Here is a 13,864-nt window from a genome sequence, read left to right as displayed (position 1 = left end):
CTTTATGTTTAACTGCTTTTTACATGGCACTCTGAAATACCATACTAATTGGTCAATCATGCGATATGTGGTCAAATATTTTGTATAATGACTGTTGAACTCCACAACAACTGCTTTCCTACATAGACGTGCTCACTTATTTTCTCTCGTATCACTCTGTGTTTTCTTCTTTTTCTCTCAAATTTAAACATGTAATGTCCTTTTAATTCTAATTAGATGCATAAAACAAAACCCCTTTATGTCGGGAGTCCTGATAATCCGCCAGTGTTTATTTTGTGATAATGACAGGCTGACTGTATGTGAAATAGATTATGGTTCTGAATTATTATCATATTCATATACCATGCTATTTACATGGGACATTTCCAAGAAAACTAGAATGGTACTATTGCCTAAAAAAACAACAACAACAACAACAACACTTTACGTTTTGTATTTAAAGCAGTACAAGCTCCACAGTTCTACCCTGGTTAAACAGTGATAAGTGTTATATTTCAGCCTAATATAATTTCTATGAGCTTAAGATGAGGCGACTGCATTTCTGGCAGAGATTCCCAAGACCCTCCAAATGTACCGCAGAGGACATCCTTTAGTAAGTCATTAGAGAACATCATTATCATTCAACTTCTCCTTTGTGCTGGTCTTTCAGCATTGCTGTAGGACACAAATGATGCATTGCTCGCTATGAACAATGAGCTATAAATAGAGTTCATTCCGTCCTGCAGGATCCTGTGGGCGTCCAACTTATCCACTTCACTGTGGAAAGCAGCTAAAAGAGCAAAACGGCCTGCCTTCAATATGGCACCTCTTTCTTATTCTTCCTCTCTGAACGGGGCCACAGGACTCTAGTATTCATCAGATGTTTTCTTCATTCGAGGCTTCTAATTTCAAATAAATGGCCTTTGTCTGCTCATACACGGAGGTAAAAAAATAAGATTAAAAGGGATTACACTGGGGGCACGTGTGTAATACCAAACACATGGTGCTGGGGTGGGTCCGCCGTTACTACAAGGAATTCTGAGGGATATTTTAAGATATTCATTTTAATAGTATTTGAATTGTTGACATTTCATCACGCTCTCATATTCCCAATCTCATGCATCACTCTTATTGCTAAACATGGGGCAAGATCCAATGGCTTGCATAGAGAAATAGGTCAGGGGTTATTCTTAAATCAGGATTAACAACCTTATACTTAGACACCACTAATGACGCAAGACACTATATCGACGCTGTCGGGCAGAAACAGTATCTCCACATTTCGTCAATTTTATATTTTTTTTTTCATAAACCATTACTATTGGTCACCCTTTATGTCGGTCTGTGGGTTTTGCGAATATCTAACCAATGAAAAGTATTTAAAAGAGCTTATGTCTAAACCTCGTAACTCCATAATGAGATACACTTATTTCCTCAGATGCGGCCATTCTAATGACAGACAGAACACTTATGTCCAAAATTTGCTGGTGAATCGGGTTGGGAATCGAAAATCGATTCCGGACACGTAAGGCCAGGAATCGATTCCTGTGTGCGCATTTTAATGTGTTCTTAAACCATTCAAGCGCAAGACGGCGCAAAAGAGAACTCAATTTGGCACACATGCATTGTTATCAGTGCTGGGCACATCCAGAGTGTAGCCGCCTCTCATAGTGCACGAATACAAAATTGAGTTCTCTTTAGCGTCTTTTTGCGCCTGAACACAAAATGATGTGAAAATATCCTCGTAAACACAGTTGGTTATGTCTAAAGTGAACATAAACAGTTGAGAATAAAAACACATGTGTAACAGTATATTGGATCTGAGCATTAGGTCTTAAAGTGAGTGCAGCCTAATAAACCTGCTGCCATCTGTGTCATTACTGTTAATCAAAGAATAAAAGAAAAATAAAATCACTCAATGATCTCGACTGAATAACTTTTGTAACTTTAATAAGAATTCATCTATATTAAAAAAAGAAAAAGAAAGAAAACTATGAAGTGTTATCTTACATTTGATTTCAATTTCTGAACTTTGTTCAGTTGTATTTGGTTATAATATTGCTATATACTATATTGCTAATTTGTATTTTTGTTTTTATTGTATTACTGACTGTTTACGTGTCTTTAATAATGTTTGAAAGTTATATTAATTAGTCTAGTTTCTTAGTTGTTTTTAGGCTGCTGATTTTTTTACTGAGAATAAATCTGTATATATATTTTTTTACACTTTTAAAAACCTTATTCGTCAATGACCCATATATCTTTATAAACCATCTTGGTGACACTTCACAATAAGGTTCCATTGATTCATTAACATTATTAAATACATTAGTTAACATGAACTGAAAATTAAAAATACTTCTAAAGCATTTAAAAACCTTAGTTAAAATGTTAATTTTAACATTTACTAATACATTATTCAAATCAAACGTTGTATCGGTTAATATTATTTAAAGGACCTGGGCTGACAGAGGACAGTTGCATTTTTATTTACTAATGTTAACAAAGATTAATACATACTGTAAAAAAAATACATTGCTCAGTTGTTAGTTAATGTTAGTTAAACATCAACTAACGTTAACTAATGGGAACTATATATTTGATTTGAATAGATTAATACTTCCATCACTTGTTGTGGCCTGGTGGGTAGTGTTCAAATCTAGCTAGAGTCATTTCACAATCCCACCCCATCTTCTCCTGTCACTTTTCCACTATTTATCCAGTTGAAGGCAAAAAATCATGCAATAAAGGCAGAAATTAATGAAAAATTGGTCAAACCCAGGGCCATCAAATGCCCAGTGGGACAACTCACCTTCCAGCACAGTGAGTTTGGCGCTGGTGTTGATTTCTCCCATGCTGTTGGTGGCTGTGCACTCATAGATGGCCTCGTCCCTGTGAGTGCGCAGCGGCTGTATGCGGAGAACTGAGCCCGAACCGTCATCAAATTCAATCACCTGAGAAAGAAAGACACACACACACACACACACACCGTTAAATGTTTTTCTCTCTTCTCGTCTTAAATTTACGACAAACCCTCAGACAGATCGTATATCTTCAAAAAGCGGTGGGTCTTTAATCACCTCCCTCTGAACTTCCAGCCAACTACTGTCTGGAGTTATTCTCCTAGAACTGCCACGTCTATCCCAGGCGGATATTGTGTTGATGGAATGGGCTTTATTTTCTAATGTGTAAAAAATATGCTTTTACATGTGATATTTTACAGCCCAGTGCCGAAAACCTGAATAGAATTCAGCATGGTGTGTATGGGGCTGGAATACCTAGGACACTTAAAGAATACTTAAGAGATGATACATTTAGTGTATTTAGGCTAATTTGTCTCCTCCCAGATCTGTGTGCATTGCCTCATTTAGATCAAGAGCAGGGCTAGGCGACATGGTAGAAACAATTATATATATTATGCATTATTAAATATATGTTGTAGTGCTGTCAATCGATTAAAAAATTAACTAGATTAAATCGTAATTAAAAACACTTATATATGTATAATTTCACAGTTAATCTCCAAATTCATGTTGAGACAACATAAAGACAGTATATTTTAAATACTTGTTTAATGGCATCTTTTTATGAATGAAGGCCAGTATCACTGATACTAATACAGCTACTGATGTCTCATAAAAATTATCCCCCCCCCCCCAATTTTAAACATTAATTACAGCTATTCAACATTTATTAGGCTTCAAAAAATATAACGACTTTTAATTTAAGTGAACTTCAAATAATCCTCACATAAATCCGTAATAAACGTCATATTTACCTGTGCCCTTCCTACATGTCTAACAGGTAGGACATACAGAAATTGAATAAAGTTATCAAACAGTCTGCACTGCATAAATTATAAATTAATTATATAGACTAATCCTTATTAAAGCTACAAAAGCAGTGAGTCATTTTCTCTGTTACCTTTGTTCTTTGATTAACTTTACTGACAGACAGAATTAGTGGCTGCTGTCACTTTAAGACCAGCAGCTGCTGACAGAGACGCGGATCTTACACGCGCCTCATTCTCTCACAAATCTTACGTTCATTTAAGACTTTAACTCATTTAAGACTGCTCTTATGAGGATACTCGACAAAACAGACATTTTGGCATACATGTGTGTGTGTTATTGTTCGTTCAAGCACGAAAGAGAAAGAGAAGATTCTGGTGCGCAGTCTATGCGCCGCCCGATACTGGCGCGAGTCTTTCTGTGCGTCGTGTGTGTGTCAGGACACAGCCAGCGCGTTCTCTTTTGTCTTGTCGCGCTTGAATGGTTAAAAAGCATTTGCATGAATTAGAGCGTGATCATATAATGTAATGCTAGTTAAAGGATGACAGAAAAAAATGAATACTGCGTTAATTGCGTTAAATATTTTTAACACGTTAAACTGAAAGAAATTAATCGCATAATGTTAACGCGTTAACGTTAACAGCCCTACTATTCTGACAATATTTGACAAAACATTTATATATGTTTGTAATTAGATACAAGTTGGTTTGGTTTGACATTTTTAAGTGTGACTTTTTAATTCATTTATTATGTTTAAATGATATATTATGTAATAAATTATGTATTTATTTATTTTATTTAAGTATTTTAGGGGTCACAGTTTTTATTTCTAAAATAAATAAATAAAAACATTTTAAAATAAATTCAATTTAAAAATATTATTAAATAAGTGCAACAATATTTCATTAAATAATTTTTTTTTTCCGCTGAAATGGGTAAATAAATAACATTTAAAAATATTTGTTTCCTGAAATTGGTCAAATATATATTTTGAAAGTGTCCAAATACTTTTATGTTTTGTTTTTTTGTAAGATTTTAAATAAACAAACAAACAAACAAACATTGCTCTGAAATAGGTGAAGGGTTAGGAGGTTTATTTTTTATTTGATTTATTTGTTTATTTATTTTTTGCTGAGCTATTTTTCTTTAAGCAGCCAATTTCCCTGTTGAAAAAATATTGGGCCTTCACATCATACTGACCCCAAACCATGAAGAGGTACATTCAGATCTCAGCTTAAACCCTAACACAGACAGAACAGGAAATGGGGCGAAGGGAATAGAGGGACAACACAGAGGGGTGTGAGGTGGCTGAGGGCAACACAAAAGAATATATCAGCATAAGATCGCAAGAAGAAAAACAAGAGTGTTGCGCAAATGCCTGATGATGGAAAGAAGAAAGGCATCGTGATGAGACAATGACATGCTAAGGAGAGGCAGGGAAAGACAGTTAGTCACCTCAAAGCGCTGGGAGCTAACTTTCTTTCCTTTCTTCATCCATGTGATCCGAGGCTTGGGCTCACCCGCTGCTTGGCACACAAAGGATGCCACTCCTCCTGAAATCCCTGTCTGGTCCTCTGGAGATTTGATGAAATTTGGCAAGCCTTGAAAAGTGAGGTGAAAAGGAGAAGAAGAAAAAAATTAGTTCCTGGACTGTGGTCGCACAATACTTTGTTAAACTAGTTTTGAACGGGCATCCTTTAAACTGGAACTAAGTTAACACCTGCAGCTGAGCCTGAGAGAGACTTTCACCCACAAGTCACCTAATACCTCTCAGAATGTCCCATGCTCTGTATGACAGCTTCTTATTGACTTATTCTTATTTAAACTTAATTTGAACATTCGCTAAAACCCTTTAAAAGTCAATGAGGCAGTCATAAGCAGCGAGTTAAGACGTCATGTCCAGACAAAAATAGAGAAGAACCCTTCTCGAGAACCCTGCGTTCCGATGCACTCCGTCTAGATCTTGAGATGTCAATTTAGCACATTCATTTTGTACGATTATTTATAAAACCAAGAACATGATAAAAGATTAACTAACTGTTCGCATTAGCCATGTTTCCACTGCGGGCCAAAAGTGAGTGTGCTAGTGTGTGTCAGGGCCAGTCACGTTTCCAACGCCACTTCTGGGCTTGATCGGACCTCCTTGGGGCCAACAGCCAGGGTTTTTTGGCCCAAAGAATACCTTGGTCCAAAGAGGGCCAACTGGGGCTTGAGGAGTTGTTATGGTCAAAGGTCATTTGCTCATTTATCTGAGCAGGGTCAACACCATTTCCCATGTTATCTCAACATTTAAGACTTTTAAAATGGTCATTCTTTCTAAAGAAATGTGAAGTAAGCATATATTTTATCAATATTTTTCTAAATGTCATAAAAGCCATAATGGAGTTGGTTTGTGCATTCCTGTGATCACAACTAAATGGAAGCAGGCGCGACTGAATAAGTATGTGTGCTCTCTTTTTATGTGAGATCATGATACAGTAAATATCAGTTTGATTCAGAATTATTGACACCCAACACGTTGTTAGCCCTGGCACATTATTATAATTTTTTTTTATAATTAAATCACCCTGAAGTTTAAACACTGACATCCCTGTTAAATATACATTAATTGCATACATTTAACTGTCACTCATTTTTATACAATCATAAAACAAGGTAAGTGTTAAACTGACAGAATTTGTTGCTACTTTTTATAATCACACAAAATTAAAGTATTAACATGGCAGTCCTAGAAAACACAAAATAAACACAGTCAATGTGATTCAACAGCCAAAAATAGCCTAAAGAATTAAGAAACACTCAAACACTGACAGAAAGAATGAAAACATTTCATTCTGTATTCAAAAAGAGAAACGTTGACAATGGTATGGCTTCAACAACTAGTAGCTAAACAACATTTTTTTTTTTTTTTTTTTTTTTTTTTTAAAGAGGCCAGTCAGAGCACGCTGCAGCTCATGGCTTTCTGGGAGAACAGCTCACACACCCTGCGTTGTTGTCATGCATTTACAATACAAACAACAATGGGACAAGTTTCACCACTCCTCAAGCCAGGTAGTGAAGATAAAACCCCACATGTATCGCCTGAGTCATTTCAAACATGTAATGGCTTGTTTTTAAAGACATTTGGCAGAATCACAGCTACTGTGCAACATTCTGCGGAAATAGTGGGTGATGCGGGTGAAAGGTGAATTATTAAATATTATACTAGACGTACCACTTGCATTTTCGATTCCCTGAGCATCATTCACTAACGACTTCAGATCAGAAACCCAACCTTGTTCAATCTAATAGAGCATGGATTCACATCTGTAAATACTTCACCTACATTAAATATAAAATACACAAACAAGACCCTGAAAACCACCTTTAGCCCGATCTCACTTTATCAACCCCATGATTTCTGATAATCTCATTTAGGAGGAGGACGCAAAATCCATTATCACAGTGAAACATCTCCAGTGAACCACGGGACATGTTGGAATAGATCACGGTGTCCTAGCGGGCGGTCCACGGTGGGAATCTAATCCTCTCTTAGTCAAGGGAGAGATAAATTGCAGCGGTGTGGAGACTACATGCGGTTGTGATTTTCTTGGAGGGAACAAGCCGGGGGAATACGATGACATCGCAATGGTGTCCTTCCTCCATTATACTTTGTGATCAGAAGGGGAGTGCTGAAGAAAACAAAATCGATACCTAGTTAACATAACATAGCACCTACGGGTAGGGTGGTGAAGTACTGACTAGCAGACATCACTACAGTGTGCCGGGGGTGGCTTGGGTTGCCCTTGCTCTAGGACATAACCCCCACCGGAGCTATATAAGAGAAGACGACGCCCACAACTGTGAGGCTGTTTGTGTGTATGTATGCACCTGTATGTGTATCCATTGTAAAATCTAAGCCAATGTGTACCACACCAGCACCCTTATGACCCACAGGAGTATTGGCTGGCCTGACATTTAAATGACATTTACGTGCCAGTTCCTCTGGAGACCGTTTTGATTGGCACCACAGAGCAATGCATACCCTTATAAAAGCCTTTCTGGCTACTTTTATCTCCATTATACCCACACAAGAGGGTGGAAAGGAAGTTTTGGGAGCTAACGGCCTCCTCATTGCAGCCATCATGGTTAGCTACTCCTAGTTTAATGGGTAAATCCCCAACAAGATTCTCCAGTATACTTGCTGGGAATTCCCAAATCATGGATACTTGGGTGTGCGTGTGATTTAAAGCATGAGATTAGTGTCAGTTTGACATTCAAGAGTCCTTTAACATCGGTCATGACATTTCTATTAGCGTGTCTGTGTGTGTGTAGGGGGGTTCCCTTTGTTTACGAGCGAGGATCAGTGGGCATTAGCCCATCTGGGCACATGTTTCAAATTAAAGTGCATATAAACTGCTGAGTCTTTAAGCACATGAGATGCATGAATGAACCACAGAGGTCCACAGGAAAGGCATGATAATAAGGGTCTAGAGAGACAGATATTTTTACTGATTATTCTCACAATTTCAACTTTGATCTTTAAGAATAGCACATAAACGACATATTTAGCGCTAACTTTTGTATATTTGGTTTGTATTTAACATTTACACAATGTCAGAAAGCTGAAACTAAAACTAATTAAATTATATTCTGCATTTCTGGTTATCAGACACTTGCATAACAATTATTTGTATATTTCCATACTTATAATTATAGGATCCCTATGTGATGTTGAAAATTTAATAGCAACCTCAGAGCATTAATCTCAGTACACAACCACATTTCCACATTTATTTCTGACCTGGGGAGAAAGAAAAACCAATGATTAGAAAGCCTAGTCCAGTCTAAAACAGATTAGTTATATTTAGTGTGGTGTTTATGTATATCAAGAGGACCTTTCCAGTGGCCAGTGACATTATCTAAGGTGCTCTTGAAACATTTGTAGAGCTCTCAAAAGTCTAAAAGCTAACAGATCGACGTAGTGCAGTTGTGCCCTCGACATGTTTGTGAATTGACAGAGGAGAGGTTCAGGGCTCAGGGTTACTTGATGCTCAGAGACTCTGTTGAGAACACAGGTCATAGAAGGAGATGAGAGGGACCGGGCCCTGACCTCCCAGGTGGCTCTGCTGTCGTCCCAGTCCTTTTGTATTAACCAACTCAATAAATCCACAGGCCCCAGAACAGGTGGCCTTGGACACCTGTTGACATTTATTTCCTACAGACTAGAGTCATGCTTTAGACAACAGCATGTGGCCAGTGTAAGGGGAGGACAGCAAATGGGCAGCAAATTCCCGATCAAGATGATGAAAGAACTTTACTTTTACTTGCGAACACGTTTTGCTTGCGTCTTGAAGTTACGTCAATTTTCAAGATGGGTAATTTAAGGCTTTCCCTGGAGGAGACTTGTGTTGCAAAATGCATCTGAATTTTGTAGGAATGTTTTAAGCATTTATACAGCTTTTAAGAAAAAAGGCTTTAGAGTGGAGACGACAAATGGACACCAGCAATTAGCAGCATTCCCGCTCCGCAGAAACACCCGATCCGGATTGAGTACAAGGATCAATACACAAAGCAGGGAGCCAACCATTCGTTCTCATTAATAATAGATTAGCAAGTTATCATTTTCACTCGTGCTCCGAGCGGAAATGTGTCCGATGCTATCAGCTGCGGTTGTTTTAGTGAAACTTCTCCATTAACTGGGTTTTAGACCTTTTACAGGATTTTGCTTTCAATTAACTCTACATCAAGCCAGTTATTTTGCTCTATCGGTTTAATATCTCCAGTTTCCTTTATTGACATGCATGATTCCCTCGCTAAGTCCAATGCGGTGGCATCTGCGGCAAACGGGTATGCTTTTAGGAAAAGAGACGATTGGCTGTGAAAGTTGTTTGAAATGCAACTTATCAACACTTTGCTTTTCCAGGCGTTGAGAGAAACGCAGAATTCAATGGGCCGAAGAATGGAGACAAACAAACGATTGGATAAGTAAGGCACTAAAAACTAAAGGAAGAACAATTCCCAGTGGGAATTCTTTCTCTAAGTGATACAGTGTTAGGCTGCTGTTGAGTGCGCCACTTTCTAATGTTATTAAATTATTTAGGAGAATGTGCGGAACACAAATTCTGAGCACAATTATGCATATCCCTCTGTGAGGAGCATTAAAGTAATGGATTTCCTCATAAGACACTGCTGGAGAATTATCTTAAAGGGACAGTTCAGCCAAAAAACTGTTTACTCGCATCGTTCACTCACCCTTGTGTCGTTCCAAACCTTTTTCTTTGGAGAAGAAATGGTGAAGGACACTCTTTAAAATATATTGAAAGTAAATGAGGCCTGAGACTGTCAAGCTTTAAAAAAACACACCACAAAACTACACTAAAAGTAGTCCACACAACTCAAGTCCTCTGAAGTTATACAATAGTTTGGTGCGAGAGATTTAAGCTGTTACTGAAAATTCAAATGTTGGGATGATGTGAACAAATCATACTTTTTGAATCAGATCTTTAAGTGAATCAAAATAATCCAGTTGTGGATTCATTTAATGAATCGGACTGGTATGATTCTTGATCCTGCGTCAATGATCCGCTCACAGTAGTTAACAACTCACTGGAGGCGAAGCATTTCAATGAATAACACCTTACATTTTCAACACAGGCTGATTGGAAAAACCTGCTTGCGGTGACATTTCTGCAAAATTATATTACGTTGTTTCTTGTACTGTCACAGACTCACAGTGAAATATCCAGTGAGTCGTGCTAAAATCGCATTTTATCTGAAGCAGATGAATGTGAATCTGGGAAAGTTTCATTATGTTGGTTGTTGTACGGATTGCAGCTGTTTCGGAAATGAAATGTTTGGTGAAAAGGGTTTATGCTCTATCGTTTTTGAAAATAATGTACCACCTATACACTATAGTGTTAAAAAGGCAAATGTGAGATAAAAATGTGTTTTCTGAAGCAATCATGCCATTTTAGCTTGCTTGTACAAGTCTTCAAGTCCTTTTATCAAAACTAGTTCCTCACGGATTCATGCACAATCACTCCAAATCACAAGTGCAAGTTTACTGCATCATAAAAGCCATGCATATGGAGCTGATTATGTGATGGAAACAGCTAAATATATTCGTTTATGAATCATGCAGTATGGTAAAAGTGTTTTGAGGTCATAACGTATTATTGAGCAAGGATTATTGTGCGCTAATCTTCCCCATAACACAAAACTTGTGTGTAAAGGAATCAAAGTTGTTGTGGTTTTACTGCCACTAGTGTTCATTTCAGCTGCAAAATGAAGTGTATAGTACATAGTGTAGTGTATAGTGTATATATAGGAGTGTTGCACGTTTTTCCAAAATGAGTCTAGATTGTAAATGTTGGTCTTTTCATCACAAGTTATTGAATGACTTTAGAAGACTCAACACGGATTACTTTTATGGTACTTTCATAATGCGTATGTGTCTTTTTTATGGCTCAATGCATTACAATTGCACAGACAAGAGTGACCAGCACTTAATTCATAATATCTTCCTTTGTGTTCCACAGAAAAAAAGTAAGTCAGAACTGACAGAAATGAAGATTAAGTAATGTTCTTACACAGATTGGGTGGAGGGTACACATGTAGCCACTGAGGGAAAAAATCATTTACTAAAAGCATTAGCTCAATGTTCCCTCATGTGTCTTGACAAGTTGATGAAAAAAGAGCTTCCTGTTAATAGAGGTAAGCTGTATCATATGACCAGGCGGTTTAGCATTACTTCAGCCTTTAAACCGGTGCCCATCCTGGAGTCTTCAAAGCCGTGACTCATTATCTCTCTTTCCCACTGTCGACATGATATTGGATCAAAGACGAGACGGGCAATCATGAGGGAATATCGTTACTACCTCATTATTCGGCCCTCATGATAGAACAATAGAGTTATTCTGCCTCGCAGAGAAAACCTTCCTGTTTAGACGGAGCCATCAATATTAAAACACAAACCGGCGCTAGATGCTAGTGCATTCCAGCTTGCTTCTCATAGGGCTATTGTTATGATGAGCATAGCACACAGAAAGCTTTCGCACAATAGGCAGGTGTCATCCGGGCCTCGCTTTTGGCAGAGGGACAAGAGGAATGTTTGCATGGGAATACAGATAAGTGGGGATCACGGCTGGTTTGCAGGCAGCACTAGACTGAGAACTCCATAAGACAGAAGGTACAGGAAGTTCTGGGTGACTCTGAACGCTTAGGGCAGCCAGGCACTATGAAAGATTAAGGAGCCATGAAATATCACCAGATTGGAAATATTTTGAAAGGTTAACCCAAAGTGATCGCCCGAGACCATTCTAGAAAGCCTCAGTAGTCTGCGCACTGCAGGTACGCCGTTACCGAAGGGTGTCATTATGACACAAACATAAATGGCCATAAATCTGGCTGCTTTATTTGCTACGACCTGCACGTAATCTGCGTTAACCCAGCGTTTTCCTCAGAGGACTCATGTGGTGGATGGTGTGTTGAAGGAGAAATATTCTAGCCTCAGCTACAGTGGAAGCGAGTAATGAGAATTCTGCCTGAGGTTTACTTTAATTTTTCAAACAAGCTTTAAATCTCATGCCTTTTTCAACTGTTTTCCAAAAAGTTCCAGCATGGTTACTACAGGTATAGAAAAAGCTAAATAAATATATATTTACATTATATATATTATATTACATTTTATAGTAAGTGTTATAGTCATAACATATATACACACAGTGTGTTAGCTTCTCAGTTGCTTAATCTCGTGACACATGGCAACACAGCTAAAAGTTTCCTTGACCATTTAAATGGAAGTAGTTGATGCATTCACAAGCACCCGTAAAAGCTGTCGAGTTAAATCACGCACAACGCGCGAAAGGGGGGTTTGCAAAATGTGTCGTATTTTTGTAATTGTATTGATTTAACAAACGCATAGACTACGATTAACAGCCTCGGATAGTTACAGGTCTGCTTAGGTCTGTCTTTAACAGTTTATAAGTTTTAGTTAAAAATAAATGTCCCAATGGAGAAAATAAAATAGTTTCAGTTATGACTTTTTTTTCCCCCCACTTGATTTAGTACAGTGGTCATATTTGGCTGCTTAATTTTATTTTAATAAAAAAAAAGTAAAGCAGCTGCTTAAAATTAATCTTATATATATTTATATGAAATGCTTATATATTATGGATATATTAATATATATATATATGCTTAGTCTTGCTTAGGCTGCTTAGTCTTGTATCAAACAATATAATTTTTGTTGATCGAGATCTGGCAGCAGCAGCACATTTTTCCTCTTGGGCGAGTGATCCGCAGACAGCTTACCCGGCGCATTCAATCCCCCATAGGCCAGCAAACCAATGAAAACACGGGACAGTGACGACGACACATAACAACATGTAAGTGTAAGTGGCAAAGCTGCTGTGAATCAGTTTACCCGGAACTATCAGCGAGTGGCAGATTTGAAGAAAATAAATAAATGACTGAGTTAAATACGTATTACTAATATTTTATCATGTAAGCTTTATGGTACACCTCAAATAAAGGACTTTATAATTTAGTGTTAATACTAATCAGCGAGTCCATGAATGGCTTGGGTATGCAGAGCATTCACAGCTTATATGGACCACACCCACTGATTTATATATACACACACACACACACACACACACACACACACACACTGCTTAGCATAAGTGAACACACCCATGCTAAAGTTGACTAAAAAGAAAATCATCTTTTGGAAATTGATCTTAATGCCTTAATTAAAAAAATGAGGAAAAATCCAATTATGAGGAATAATGTATCGTAATTAAATACATCATGTTCTTCCTTAAAATACAGGGGGCATAAGTCAGGACACCCCTGTGTTAAATAGAGGCAGGCAGATTTCTATTTATAAAGGCCTAGAGATTGGCATGGTTTTATTTCAGTTAGCCTAATAGCTGGTTTGATTTGCATTGAGAGATGATCTTATGGAAAGTACCCCATGCCAATCTCTAGGTATGGTGAAGGGTACGTGATGATGTGCGGCTATTTTAATTCCAAAGGCCAAGGGAACTTTATCAGGATGCATAGTGTCCTGGTGGATCCAGGAAATAACTGGCCTTTAAAAAAAAATCTGC

At 37.7% G+C, this 13,864-nt stretch overlaps 1 protein-coding gene across 5 annotated transcripts in view; it reads right to left on the bottom strand.

The window, feature by feature from the left end:
- The window catches only part of ptprfb (protein tyrosine phosphatase receptor type Fb), a 218,470-nt gene that overhangs the window by 109,522 nt on the left and 95,084 nt on the right, over positions 1-13,864 (bottom strand). For all 5 annotated transcript variants that reach the window (XM_056260780.1, XM_056260782.1, XM_056260783.1 and 2 more), the window contains exons 3-4: positions 5,226-5,371; positions 2,792-2,933 (exon numbers count right to left, since the gene is read on the bottom strand). In XM_056260780.1, the coding sequence (XP_056116755.1) occupies positions 2,792-2,933; positions 5,226-5,371 (288 nt within the window). The remainder of the gene's footprint in view (positions 1-2,791; positions 2,934-5,225; positions 5,372-13,864) is intronic.

The sequence above is a fragment of the Rhinichthys klamathensis genome, unplaced genomic scaffold, assembly GCF_029890125.1.
Source record: "Rhinichthys klamathensis goyatoka isolate OS25496 unplaced genomic scaffold, OSU_Roscu_1.1 h1tg000178l_1, whole genome shotgun sequence".
Lineage (NCBI taxonomy): Eukaryota > Metazoa > Chordata > Actinopteri > Cypriniformes > Leuciscidae > Rhinichthys > Rhinichthys klamathensis.
This window is presented reverse-complemented; position numbering and strand designations above follow the sequence as displayed.